Source organism: Megascapheus bottae, chromosome 17 (assembly GCF_031878675.1).
Source record: "Megascapheus bottae isolate mThoBot1 chromosome 17, mThoBot2.hap1, whole genome shotgun sequence".
Taxonomy (NCBI): domain Eukaryota; kingdom Metazoa; phylum Chordata; class Mammalia; order Rodentia; family Geomyidae; genus Megascapheus; species Megascapheus bottae.
Window position 1 is genome coordinate 26,885,663 of NC_143525.1, and position 12,958 is coordinate 26,898,620.

Below are 12,958 nucleotides of genomic sequence, written 5' to 3' on the forward strand. Positions count from 1 at the left end.
TTTTGGATCAAACCCAAGGCCTTATCTGTGCTTGGCATACACTCTACTACTGAGCTACACTCTGATTTTTTTGGGGGTGGGGTGGGGTAGGACTTGAACTCTGAGCCTGGGCGCTGTCCCTGAGTTCTTCAACTCAAGGCTACTTCCTTACCCCTTGAGCCACAGTGCCACTTTCAGTTTTCTAGTGGCTAATTGGAGATAAGAGTCTCTTGGTCTTTAGTGCTTGGGCTAGATTTGAACCTCAGTCTTCACATCTCAGCCTCTAGATTAGCCAGGATCACAGATGTGAGCCACCATGTCTGGCTACTCTGATCTGTGAGTGTGTGTGTTGGGGGGCCAGAGGGAGGGGCGGTGTTGGTACTGGGGTTAAACTCAGAGCCTGGGTGCTGTCTCTTAGTTTTTCCCAAAGCTTTTTTGGGAAAGCAAGGAAGAGAAGCATTCTAAAGAAGAGGTGTAACTGATGAGTCTGAAATTGGAAGGATGTAGTGTGTTAGGGAAACTGGTGTCTGAGGCATAGAGAGTTAGTGGAAAATGGTATGAAGAGGTATCAGAGCCCTCAACACTCATGCTGCTGCTCATGGAGAACCTCTGAAAGAATTTGTCTGGTATTTGTTCCCTCATCAAACTGATAAAATGACTATAGTATTATGATATAACTAGTTTTCTTTTGTGCTGTATCAGTAGATACCCAGGGCTTTTTTTTGGGGGGGGGGGGGTTGTTGGTTGTAGTGCTTGAACTGTGGGCCGGGTACTGTCATTGAGCTCTTCAGCTCAAGACTAGTGCTCTACCACTTTGAACCATAGTACCACTTGTGGTTTTCTGCTGGTTGATTGGAGATAAGAGTCTCACAGACTTCTATGCCTGGGCTGGCTTTGAACCTGGATCCTCAGATCTCAGTCTCTTGAGTGTGAACCTCACAGGTGTGAGCCACCAGTGCCCAACACCCAGGGATTTTTGAATAGTGTAGAATAATCAGGACCCTGAGTGTATATGAGATGATATATAATTTTCATTTTCTTTTTTACTAGTTCTGGGGCTTGAACTCAGGGCCTGAGCACTGTCCTTGGGTTTTTTCAAGGCTAGAGCTCTAGGACTTGAGCCACAGCACCACTTCTGACTTTTTTTTTTCCTATGTGTGTGGTACTGAGTACTTGAACCTGGGTCTTCCTGCATGGTAGGCAAGCACTCTTACTACTAGGCCAAACTCCCGGCCCATTCATTCATTCATTCATTCACTCATTCATTTATTTATTGCCAGTCCTGGGCTTGAGCTCAGGGCCTGAGCACTGTCCTTGGCCTTTCTTAAGGCTAGAGCTCTACCACTTGAACCTCAGCACCATTTATGGCTTTTTTCTATGCATGTGGTACTGAGGAATCGAACCCGGGTCTTTGTGCATGCTAGGCAAACACTCTATCATAGGCCAAACTCCCAGCCCCTGGCCCTTCTTTTTTTTGCCAGTCTTGAGGTTTGAACTCAGGGCCTGGGCACTATCCCTGAGCTTCTTTTGCTCAAGATTAGCATGCTACCACTTGAACCACAGTGCCACTTACAGCTTTTTCTGTTTATGTGGTACAGAGGATTGAACCGAATCCAGGGCTTTCTGCATACATTTACTACCACTGCCACCACCACTACCACGTCCACCTCCTCTTCCTCTTCTTCCTCCTCCTCCTCCTCCTCTTCTTCCTTTTCCTTCTTACTCCTTCTTACTCCTTCTTCCTTTCTCCTTCTCCTCCTCCTCCTTCTCCTCCTTCTCCTTCTCCTCCTTCCCCTTCCTCCTCCTCCTCTTCTTCCTCCTCCCCCTCTTCCTCCTTCTCCTCCTTCTTCTTTCTTCCTCCTCCTCTTTCTCCTTCTTTCTTCCTCTTCCTGCTCCTTCTTTCTTCTTCCTCCTCCTCCTTCTCCTCCTTCTCTCCTTCTCTTTCTCCTCCTTCTCCTTCTCCTTCTCTTTTCCCTCCTCCCTCCTCCTCCTCTTCTTCCTCCTCCTCCTCCTCTTCTTCCTCCTCCTCCTCCTCTTCCTCCTCCTCCTCCTCCTCTTCTTCTTCTTCTTCTTCTTCTCTCCCCCTCCTCTTCCTCTTCCTCCTCCTCCCCCTTCCTCCTCTTCCTCTCCCTCCACCTCCTCCTCTTCCTCCTCCTCCCCTTCCTCCTCCTCCTCTTCCTCCTCCTGCTCTTCCTCCTCCTCCTCCTCCTCCTCCTCCTCCTCCTCCTCCTCCTCCTTTTTGTTTTTCCTGATCCTGGGGCTTGAATTCCAGACCTAGACACTATCCCTGAGCCTCTTAGTGCTCAAGGCTAATTGTCTATCAATTGAGCCATGGTGCCACTTCCAGCTTTTTTGGGGGTAGTTTACTGGCGATGAGTCTTATGGCCTTTTCTGTCCAGGCTGGCTTCAAACTACAATCCTGAGTAGCAAGGATTATAGGCATTAGCCACTGGTGCCTGGCTATCATGTAGTATTTTAATACTCAGATGATCTCTGGTTTCAGGTATCCCTAAAACTTTCTTGGGAATCTCAATATCAGAAAGCCAGATTACTCTATAGACATAATCTTTTATTACATATATTAATTTGTATCTATGATATACAAACCCTCATTTAATTTTAATTATGCTCTAAAATCTATGTATCAGTGATTATATATATATAGATTCCCTTGTTGAACACTTTTTGTTAAACATGACATTTGAAATATGATATAAAAATCAATGTTAATAAATAAATTTTTTAATTAAAAAACAAAGCCAGGGGGCCGGGAGTTTGGCCTAGTTGGTTAAAGTGCTTGCCTAGCATGCATGAAGACCCAGGTTTGATTCTTCGGTACCACATACATAGAAAAAAGCCGGAAGTGGGGCTGAGGCTCAAGTGGTAGAGCTCTAGTCTTGAGAAAGTCCAAGGACAGGGCTCAGGCCCTGAGCTCAAGCCCAGGACTGGCAAAAAACAAAACAAAACAAAAAAAGCCAGATTGCTTTGATCTTAATTTCAAAATGTATTCTTTATTTGCTTGTGACACAAAATAAGAATAACCACTCTCCCAGCTGGGCACAGTAGCTCATGCCTGTAATCCTAGCTACTCTGGAGGCTGAGATCTGAGGATCAAGGTTCAGAGCCAGCCAGGGCACAAAAAAAATTTTATCTCTAGAAAATTTTACCCTCTAGAAAATGGGAAATGGGGCTTGAGTCAAGGGTAGGGCAGTAGACTTGAGCTCAGGGACATTACCCAGGCCCAGGGTTAGGGTGAGCTGAAGAGCTTAGGGACAGTGCCCAGGTTGAGTTCAAGCCATATGAGCACCCCCCCCAAGCCACACACAAAAACTTCTCACTTCTGCCATTATATTTTATCATATATGCTGTTGACTGTATTTTGGTGGTCAAGGTTGCTTGGCTTAGACTTTATTCTTTGTTAAAGACTATCAGTGCCTTATCAGTGCTGCTCTGTTACTTTAACCTTACTCCTCTCCTTTAGTATTTAAATTAGTGTTTCTTGGGTACTCTACTAACTCGTTGTTTCTCTTGAAGGTAAAATATGCATTGATCAGTGCTCAGCGATGTATGATTTGTCAAGGAGATATTGCTAGGTATCGGGAACAAGCCAATGATACAGCAAACTATGGGAAAGCACGAAGGTACTTTTACCTCCCAGTTCGTTATTTCTTTTTCCTGTGTGACATTAAAGGAAGCCCTATTAAGTGGTGGCCCATTTGAGCAATGACCTCTTCTATGGATATGTTATATGAGTGTCCCTGTTGGTCACTTTAGTTGTGTTTTACTGTTCCATATCTAGCTAACTCTCCAGAGTAAGAAGTAGGGCTGTCAGAATAAACTGAAAAGGAGTTGATATACAAGTAACGTTTTCCTATTGCTTTTCTTTTCTAGTTGGTACCTGAAAGCCCAGCACATTGCTCCTAAAAATGGGCGTCCTTATAACCAGTTGGCTTTGCTGGCTGTGTATACGGTAAGAAATTCTGTGGATGGGGGAAGTAGCTTTTTTTTGGAGGGGGGTCAGTCGTGGGGCTTGGACTCTGGGCCTGGGTGCTTAAGGCTACCCCCTACCCCTTGAGCCACAGTGCCACTTTCTGTTTTCTAGTGGTTAATTGGAGATAAGAGTTTCATGGACTTTAGTGCCCGGGCTGGCTTTGAACTGTGATCCTCAGATCTCAGCCTCCTGAGTAGCTCGGATTACAGGTGTGAGCCACTGCACATGACCTGATTTGGTTTTTAATAAATCAGGACTAAATTCATATTCAGCAATTGATCCTAGAAACTATGTCTTTAGAATGCTGGATGAATACATGATAAAAAATTTTGAAGAATAGATGGCTGGGTGGAGAGTAGTTGGTAATTTAAATGTGTTTTCAGAGTTATAGAAAGAAGTGAAAATTATTGGGAAATAAGAGAGACATAGATGCTTTCAGATATTCTTCCTCCTTTGTTTAATGTCTTTCCTTTTCTTTGTGTCTGATTGTCTTCTCATTCTTCTCTCCCTTTCACCTCTTCCTTCCATTATAACTTCGTGCATGTTAGGCAAGTCATCTACCACTGAACATTTTAGTCTTCCTCTTCTTTCCTTCTCCTCCCTCTCCCTCCCTCTCCCTCTCCCTCTCCCTCTTCTTCTCCCTCTCTCTCTCTCTCTCTCCCTCTTCCTCTCCTTTTCCCTCTCCCTCTTTTTCTTCTCCCTCCCTCCCTTCCTTTCTTCCACCAGTGCTAGGGCTTGAACTCAGGGCTGGGGTGCTGCCCCTTAACTTTCATTCTCAAGGCTAGTACTCTACTACTAGAGCCATTGCTTCACTTCTGGCTTTTTGGTGGTTAATGGAGTTAAGAGTCTAGTGGACTTCACTACCCTGATGGGTTTTGAACTTCTGTCCTTTTCCCATGGATTGCATTCTAATTTTCTTACTTGAACTCCTTATAGCTTGGGAGACTGGCTAGGGGAAAAACTCTGGTTTTCTGAGTATGCTTCACTGTGTTGTCAGAAAGAAAATCAGCTGGCTAGCTGGTGGCTCATACCTGTAATCCTAGCTTCTCAGAAGGCTGAGATCTGAGGATTGCAGTTCAGAGTCAGCCTGGGCACGAAAGTACATAAGACTCTTATCTCCAATTAACTACCAGAAAACCAGAAGTGTTGCTGTGACTCAAGTGGTAGAGTAGAGTGCAAGCTTTGAGCTAAAGAGCTCAGAGCCAGCACCCAGGCCCAGAGTTCAAGCTGGAAGAAGGAAAGAAAGAAAGATCAATCTATCAGCTGACAGTCTCTGGCCTTTTTTTTTTTTTGCAGAGGAGGAAGCTTGATGCTGTATATTATTATATGCGCAGCCTAGCTGCCAGCAACCCTATCCTGACTGCCAAGGAGAGTCTGATGAGCTTATTTGAAGAGACAAAGCGAAAGGTAAGAGGGGATACAGGTAGACTAATTGTAGAGAAATTCATTTCTATTTGTGCCTCTGTGTCTTCAGGAATAACTAACAATATCCTCATGTGAACCCATTTTACTGTGCTGATGGATTATCAGTCTCTGTGCAGATTGAAATTCATCTTCAGGAGTGCTTTCAGGATCCCTGGGTGTACATTTCCTATAATGTCTAGTTCACAGATTTAATAACTTTTTTTGAAAGATTTTTATTAACATTGATTAGAATTAATAACTTTTATGAGTCAAAGCAGAAGATTTCTCTGCTATATTGGTATAATAGCAAAGACTTTTTTTTTTGCCAGTCCTGGGCTCAGGGCCTGAGCACTGTCCTTGGACTTTCTCAAGGCTAGAGCTCTACCACGTGAGCCTCAGCACCACTTCTGGCTTTTTTCTATGCATGTGGTACTGAGGAATTGAACCTGGGCTTTCTGCATGCTAGGTAAGCACTTTACCACTAGGCCAAATTCCCGGCCCCAAGACTTTTAAGAATTTTTATTTATTTATTTTTCTTTCTTTTTTTTTAATTGTAATTAGTAAAAGGGTTACATGATATTTGCCAGATAGAAGGTGCATTAATTCACATACATTGATACCCTTTCACATGTCTTGGTACCCATTTCCCTCCCCCCCAAGAATTTTTATTTTTATTTATTTATTTAGTTAGTTATTTTTTGCCAGTCATGGGCCTTGAACTCAGGGCCTGGGCACTGTCCTTGGACTTTTCTCAAGGCTAGTGCTCTACCACTTGAGCCACAGTACCACTTCCAGCTTTTTTCTGTGTATGTGGTACCAAGGAATCGAACCTGGGTCTTTCGTGCATGCTAGGCAAGCACTCTACCACTAGGCCAAACTCCTGGCCCTTTATTTTTATTTATTTATTTGTTTACTTATTTATTGCCAGTCCTGTGCTTGAGCTCAGGGCCTGAGCACTGTCCTTGGGCTTTCTCAAGAGTAGAAGCACTTGAAACACAGCACCACTTCCAGCTTTTTCTATGTATGTGGTACTGAGGAATTGATCAGAGTCTTCATGCATGCTAGGCAAGCACTCTACCACTAAGCCAAACTCCTGGCTCCTTAAGAATATTTTTTATAGTCCTTAGCTTATAAATACAGGTGAAGACTTTTCTTTTGTTAGCTGAATCCCAGGGGACTCTGAGCTTGCGTGTCTGTATGTTGTATAGGCAGAACAGATGGAAAAGAAGCAACATGAGGAATTTGAACTGAGCCCTGATCAGTGGCGGAAAGGAAAGAAATCTACTTTCCGGCATGTTGGAGATGACAACACTCGTTTGGAGATCTGGATTCATCCATCTCATCCCCGATCTTCCCAGGGCACTGAGTCTGGGAAAGATTCTGAGCAGGAAAATGGGCTGGGAAGCCTGAGCCCCAGTGATGTAAGTTCCTGAGAGTCATGCAATGAGCCAGACCATCTCAGTAAGCCTGTGTGTTCCAGTTCATGAAGCTGTGTGCCAGTCCTCAAGCAATTCCCACTCATCTCAGGGTATACTACCAGCCACTTGAAGTTCCTTGGTGTTAACTTTGGTCTCACCTAGAGGTCTTTATTTTTGCTTATCCTGGGACTTGAACTCAGGGCCTGGGAGCTGTCCCTGAGCCTCTTTGTGCTCAAGGCCAGGCTTTACCTCTTGAGCCACAGTGCCACATCCACCCTACCGGTCTTTATTTTGTGCTTCTCTTGCTCACCACTGTGTGGCACTGTAGAATATAATAAATATAACATTAATTTTTTTTTTTCCTGCTTTTAGTCAGGTATCACCAGTATGATGGTGAAGAAACTTTGGTTGTTGTATTTAATTTTTTTCCGTTGGTTGACATCATATTTAAAGATTGAACTAAAGCAGCTGGGGAGATTGTTTAGTATGGTCTGTGATCAGCCTTGTTTTGCTTTGTTTTGTTTTTGCCAGTCCTGGGGCTTGAATTATGGGCCTGGGTACTGTCCCTGAACTTCTTTTTGCTCAAGGCTAACAACCTTCCACTTGAGCCACAATGCTACTTTTGGCTTGTTCTGTGATTAGCTAGTAATTATAGTCTCATGGACTTTTCTACCTAGTTAGCTTTGAACTGTAATCCTAGGATTACAGGTGTAAGCCATCAGCACCTGGCTGTGATTAGCCTTTTAAAAGATACAATATTATGACTCTTGGGCTTAGACTTTTTCCTTGAAGCCAAGAGAAATACAAGTAGAAAAATCACAGGCTTATACAAAAGTTTGTTCCTCTTCATCTACTCACTAATAATTGAGTACTTACATAAGTGTGTCAGACACTAAAGACAAAGTAACTCTCCTTTTGTTTTCAAGGCAAGGAGGACACAGGTAAGGAAGAAAAGTACATTGTAACAAATTTTTCTTAGGGGAGAATCCAGTGTTTTTTTTTTTGTGTGTGTGTGTGTGTGTGTGTGTATGGGTCATGGGGCTTGAACTCTGGGCAGGAGTGCTAACCCTGAGCTCTTCAGCTCAACACTGCTGCCCTACCCCTGGGACTGGGCATTGTCCAAGAGCTCTTCAGCACAAGGCTACCGCCCTTACCCTTGAGCCACAGCTCCATTTCCTATTTTATAGTGGTAAATTGGGGATAAGAGGCTCAGGGCTTTGTAGTGCTTGGGCTAGCTTTGAACTGAAATCCTCAGATCTCAGCCTCTTTTGAATAGCTACAATTATAAGCATGAGCCACTGCGTCTGGCTTGGAATATCCAGTTTTATGAGAGCTAATGGCTCTAAGACTATTGGTCAACTGAAATAGCACTGGTTAGTTGAAGCATAAAGAATGGACAGATGCTATCTAGGAGGGAAGGGAAAACAGAAATAGTAAAGTATATTCTAGGCATAGGAATGCAGAGACATGAAGTGAGGAAGGACAGGAGGGACAGAAGAAGGAGAAGGAGAGGAAGAAGTGGAGGAGGAGGAGGAAGAGCAAGAAGAGGAGGAGGAGAGATAGAGGGAATGAAAGAAAATATTCAGATGAGATGACAAGAGGCTGGTTGATTGTGCCTGAGTAATCCAAGTTAAATATGAAAAGGACATGAGTCAAGCAGTGGCTTTGGGAATGAGAGACATGAAAAGATACAAGGTATATAAGTTTTTTTTTTGCCAGTCTTGGACTTGAGCTCAGGGCCTGAGCACTGTCCTTGGACTTTCTCAAGGCTAGAGCTCTACCACTTGAGCCTCAGCCCCAAACTTCAGATTTACCTGAGGATACAGATAAATTTTCAGATAGGTACAAGATGAAGAAGGGCCTTTTATGTTTTTCAAACTGTGATCACCAGATCTCAGCTTCCTGAGTAACTAGGATTACAGGCATGGGCCACCAATACTCATGCCTTGTGCCATTAGTCTCCTGATCTCTGCCTTTCAAGTAGCTAGGATTACCGTTGTAAACTACAATACTGGCTTATTAATGTGCACAAGGGTTGAGCATGTAGCTCAATGATAGAGCACTTGTTTAGCATGCACAAGCCCCTGGGTTCAAATCCAAGAATCACAGTAGGAAAAATAAATACAATGTATACATAAGTTTGTTTTTATTTTGTGCCTCTTAGGGAAGGAATTTTCAGTGTTTGATGTGTCATTGGACCCATTTTATTATTTTTTGCTGATGCTGGGGATTAAATCTGAGGCCTTCAGCATGTTGGGCATGTTTGCTACCATTGAGCTATGTCCCCATTTCCAATTACTTTTCTTTAAATTATTCAAAGAATGTTTAAATATATTCCTGGTACAAATTTCAAATAGTTTCTACCACTTGAGCCATGCCTCTGGTCCTGCATTTTTGCTGCTTAATTGGAATTAGTAGTTTTCTAGCTTTTCTTTGTCTTATAAGGAAACCCTGCTGTTTGTTTTTACCACCTAGTTCTAGCCAGTTTCTGTAATTTTGTAGGTCCTAATAACTTGGGTTGCTTTTTAGGTTCCTAGGAAGACATACATGAATGGATGAGAAGTAGGTATTGGGGATACAAAGATTAACTCAACTGAAAGTGGTAATCTTCAGTTGGGCTCTGGTTGTTCATGCCTGTAATCTTAGCTACTTGGTAGCCTGTGAAGCCAGTCTGAGAAGAAAAGTTGATGAGACCCCTTCTAAGCTCATAGTTGGGTGCAGTGGTATGTGCCTGTCATTCTAAGTTATGTGGGAGACAGATTGTGAGGATTATAGTTCCAGGATAGCTGGGGCAGAAAAATCGACTAGACTGTGTTTCAACATTAGGAAACTGGATGTAGTGTCAAGGGCCTGTCATTCCAATAACTACAGGAAATCTGAAATAGGCAGAAAGTAAGATCCTATCCCAATAAGTGAAGCCAGGCACCGAACGATTCATGCTTATAAGCCCAGCTTCTAAGGAGGCTTAGTTCTGAGGATCAGGATCAAGGTTTAAAGCAAGCTCTGGCAAACAAATCTGACTCTTTTTCTTTTGAATGCTGGTCCTGGGGTTTGAACTCAGGGCCTGTATACTGTCCCCGAGCTTTTTTTTTGCTCAAGGCTGGCATTCTGCCTTGAGACATAGCTCTATAAGCTCTGGCTTATTGATGGTTATTTGGAGATAATTGATGGTTATTTAGAGATAAGAATCTCATTTTGGCCTTTTCTGTCCTGGCTATCTTTACACCTCGATCCTCAGATCTCAGCCTCCTGTAAGTAGGATTACAGGTGTGAGTCACTGGTGCCCCCTCCAGTTAACCTGCAGAAAAGCCACAAAAACATGGAGGCATGGCTCAAGTGGTAGAGCACCAAGTGAGTATGAGAGAGAGAGACCTTGTGTTAAAGTCCTTAGTATTAGCACAAGAAAAAAGTAAAACAAAAAACTAGTGAAAAACTGGGCTGAATATGTGACTTAGCCATAGATTGCCTCCTTAGCAAGTGTGAGGCCTTGAGTTCAAACCTCAGTACTGCTTAGCAACAATAATCTTTAACCGTAGAAGCTCTCAGTCATATGGGGAAGACAGAGACAGTACAGTGGTGCCATGTAATGACTTTTCAGTCATTGTTGTACTATTTATATGATAGGGGTCCCATAAGTATATATTACATAGTGACCCTATAGCTGTCTTACTTTGGGTAAGTGTATTTTGTTATGTGTGAATAATGATGAAATCCCCTAATGATGCACTTCTTTTTTTTTTTTTTTGCCAGTCCTGGGCTTCAGCTCAGGGCCTGAGCACTGTCCTTGGACTTTCTCAAGGCTAGAGCTCTACCACTTGAGCCTCAGCACCACTTCCGGCTTTTTTCTATGTATGTGGTACCAAGGAATCGAACCTGGGCCTTCGTGCATGCTAGGCAAGCACTTTAACCACTAGGCCAAACTCCCGGCCCATAATGATGCACTTCTTAGAATACATTTGTGACTTAGCTGTGTAGTATGGCAAGTGTAGTGACAATAGCAATCAGAAAAGACTATGGGTTTAGGGAACTGCAAATATGGATGGAGACTTAAGTCATGAAGGGAGTTCTTCTAGAGACTTGAATTATCTTTTACTTCTCCTTTCCTTCATTCCCACATGGAGCCAATACCAAGTACTATTGAATCTACCACTTACATATAACTTGAAGCCATCCATTTCTTTGCGTTCTCATTGCCATTACCCAGTCCAAGCTATCATTTCAGTAATTTACATAATATGCAAAAAAGCTCTTCCTAGTCTCCCATATCCCTTTCTTCTTAGATGTATTTATTTTCGTGCCAGTCCTGGTGACTGAACTCAGGGCCTGAGCACTGTCCTTGGGTTTTCCTCAAGGCATAATGCTCTACCAGTTGAGCCACAGCACCACTTCCAGCTTTTTTCTATGTATGTGATACTGAGGAATCGAACCTGGCTCTTTGTGCATGCTAGGCAAGCACTTAACTAGGCAAAACTCCCAGCCCAGATTTATTTTTTTAATTTTAAAGGTGATATATAGAGGGGTTACAGTTACATAAGTCAGGTAATGAGTACATTCAAATGTCCTCCCCTCCTTTCCCTCTCCTCTCTCCCCCCTTCTTCTCTCCCCTCCTTCCTCTTTCCTTCCCCTCCCCTGCCTTCCCTTTCCTTCCTCTCCCCTCCCTTCCCTTTCTTTCTCTTCATTTCTCCCCTCCCCTCCCTCCCCTTCCTCCCCTTTCTTTCTTCCCCTTCTCTTCACTTCTCCTCTCCCTTCCTTCTCACCTCTGCTCTCCTCTCCTTTTTTGCATAAGTTTGTGTTGGCACTTGTGCTTGAATTCAGGGCCTTGTGCTCTTCTGCAGGATTGTCACTCTACCACTTGAGCCACAGCTCTCCTAGCTTTTTGCTAGTCTCACAGACTTTTCTGTTAGAGCTAACTTCAAACCATGAGTTTTAAATCTCATCTTCCTATGTAGCTAGGATTACAGTCATGAACCACCAATACCTAGTCCTGAAATATTTATTTTTAACAAAAAATTATATTTTGCTACATAGAACCTTTAGTTTGCTTTTAAAAAATCATCATTTCTTCATAATGTAACATGTAAGTTCCTAAAAACCACTGTGCTATGTAAAATCCACAGAACATATAGGGAAACTGGAGTTGGGAATAGCATTAGAAAATTTAGTGACATACTGAAAAGGGAAAAAAGGAACAGAAACTCAGAACCATTGTAAAATACTGTACATGTTAAGTTTTTAAAGAAGTATGTAGATGGATACCAGTGGTTTACTCCTGTGATCCAAGCCACTCAGGAAGCTGAAATCTGGGAATCGCAATTCAAAGCCAGCCCAGGCAGGAAAGTTGATGAGACTTTTACCTCTATACCAAAAAGCTATAAGTGAAGCTGTATCTCAAGTGGTAGAGCACCACCCTTGAGTGAAAAAAATACTTCACCTTGGGAAAAAAAGTGGAGTTTGTGGAAATGGGCTTTAGAAGGGTTGTGGCTTATTTTAAGGGGTAGAAAGAAGGTTCCTTGAAATTGAAAAGACCAAATATGAATAAGCATGGCTTGTAATGTGTTCCAGTGAAATGTTTTTACTGAGGAAGCTAATAAATGGCTGTGTTGTGTTTGCATTCTTTTATATATTCTCATGCAGCTTGATGCAGCTGGGGACATATTCTGGTGATCATTGTGTGTGTGTGTGTGTGTGTATGTGCAAAGTCATGCATAAACAAAGTTTGTGTCATGCTCCTAACGTTTCCTAATACATTTGGTCTTATGAATGAGCATTATAGCAGAATTGATTGTTTTTTCACTTGTGTATCTTCTTTTTTGTTTGTGTTTTTGTTGGTTTTGGCTAATGCTCTCTACCACTTTGAGCCACAGCTCCCTTCTGGGTTTTAAGTGGTTAATTGGAGGTAAGAGTCTCACAGCGACTTTTCTACCCAGGTGGACTTTGAACCTTGATACTTAGATCTCAGCCTCCTGAGTAACTCGGATTATAGGTGTGAGCCACGAACACCTGGTGCTTGCCTATCTTCTTATTGTATGTATGTGTTTGCATGTGCTGTTATTTTGTGTGTGTGTGTGTGTGTGTGTGTGTATGTGTGAGTGTATGTGCACTGGAGCTTGAACTCAAGGCCTCATGGTCTTGCTTGGCATTTTTGCTCATAGCTGGTGCTTTCTTA

The 12,958-nt window shown here is 42.9% G+C and overlaps 1 protein-coding gene across 4 annotated transcripts in view; it reads left to right on the top strand.

Annotated features, from left to right (window-relative positions):
• The window catches only part of Smg6 (SMG6 nonsense mediated mRNA decay factor), a 240,791-nt gene that overhangs the window by 11,830 nt on the left and 216,003 nt on the right, over nucleotides 1-12,958 (top strand). For all 4 annotated transcript variants that reach the window (XM_090350422.1, XM_090350424.1, XM_090350425.1 and 1 more), the window contains exons 5-8: nucleotides 3,514-3,620; nucleotides 3,871-3,949; nucleotides 5,267-5,377; nucleotides 6,583-6,795. In XM_090350422.1, the coding sequence (XP_090206548.1) occupies nucleotides 3,514-3,620; nucleotides 3,871-3,949; nucleotides 5,267-5,377; nucleotides 6,583-6,795 (510 nt within the window). The remainder of the gene's footprint in view (nucleotides 1-3,513; nucleotides 3,621-3,870; nucleotides 3,950-5,266; nucleotides 5,378-6,582; nucleotides 6,796-12,958) is intronic.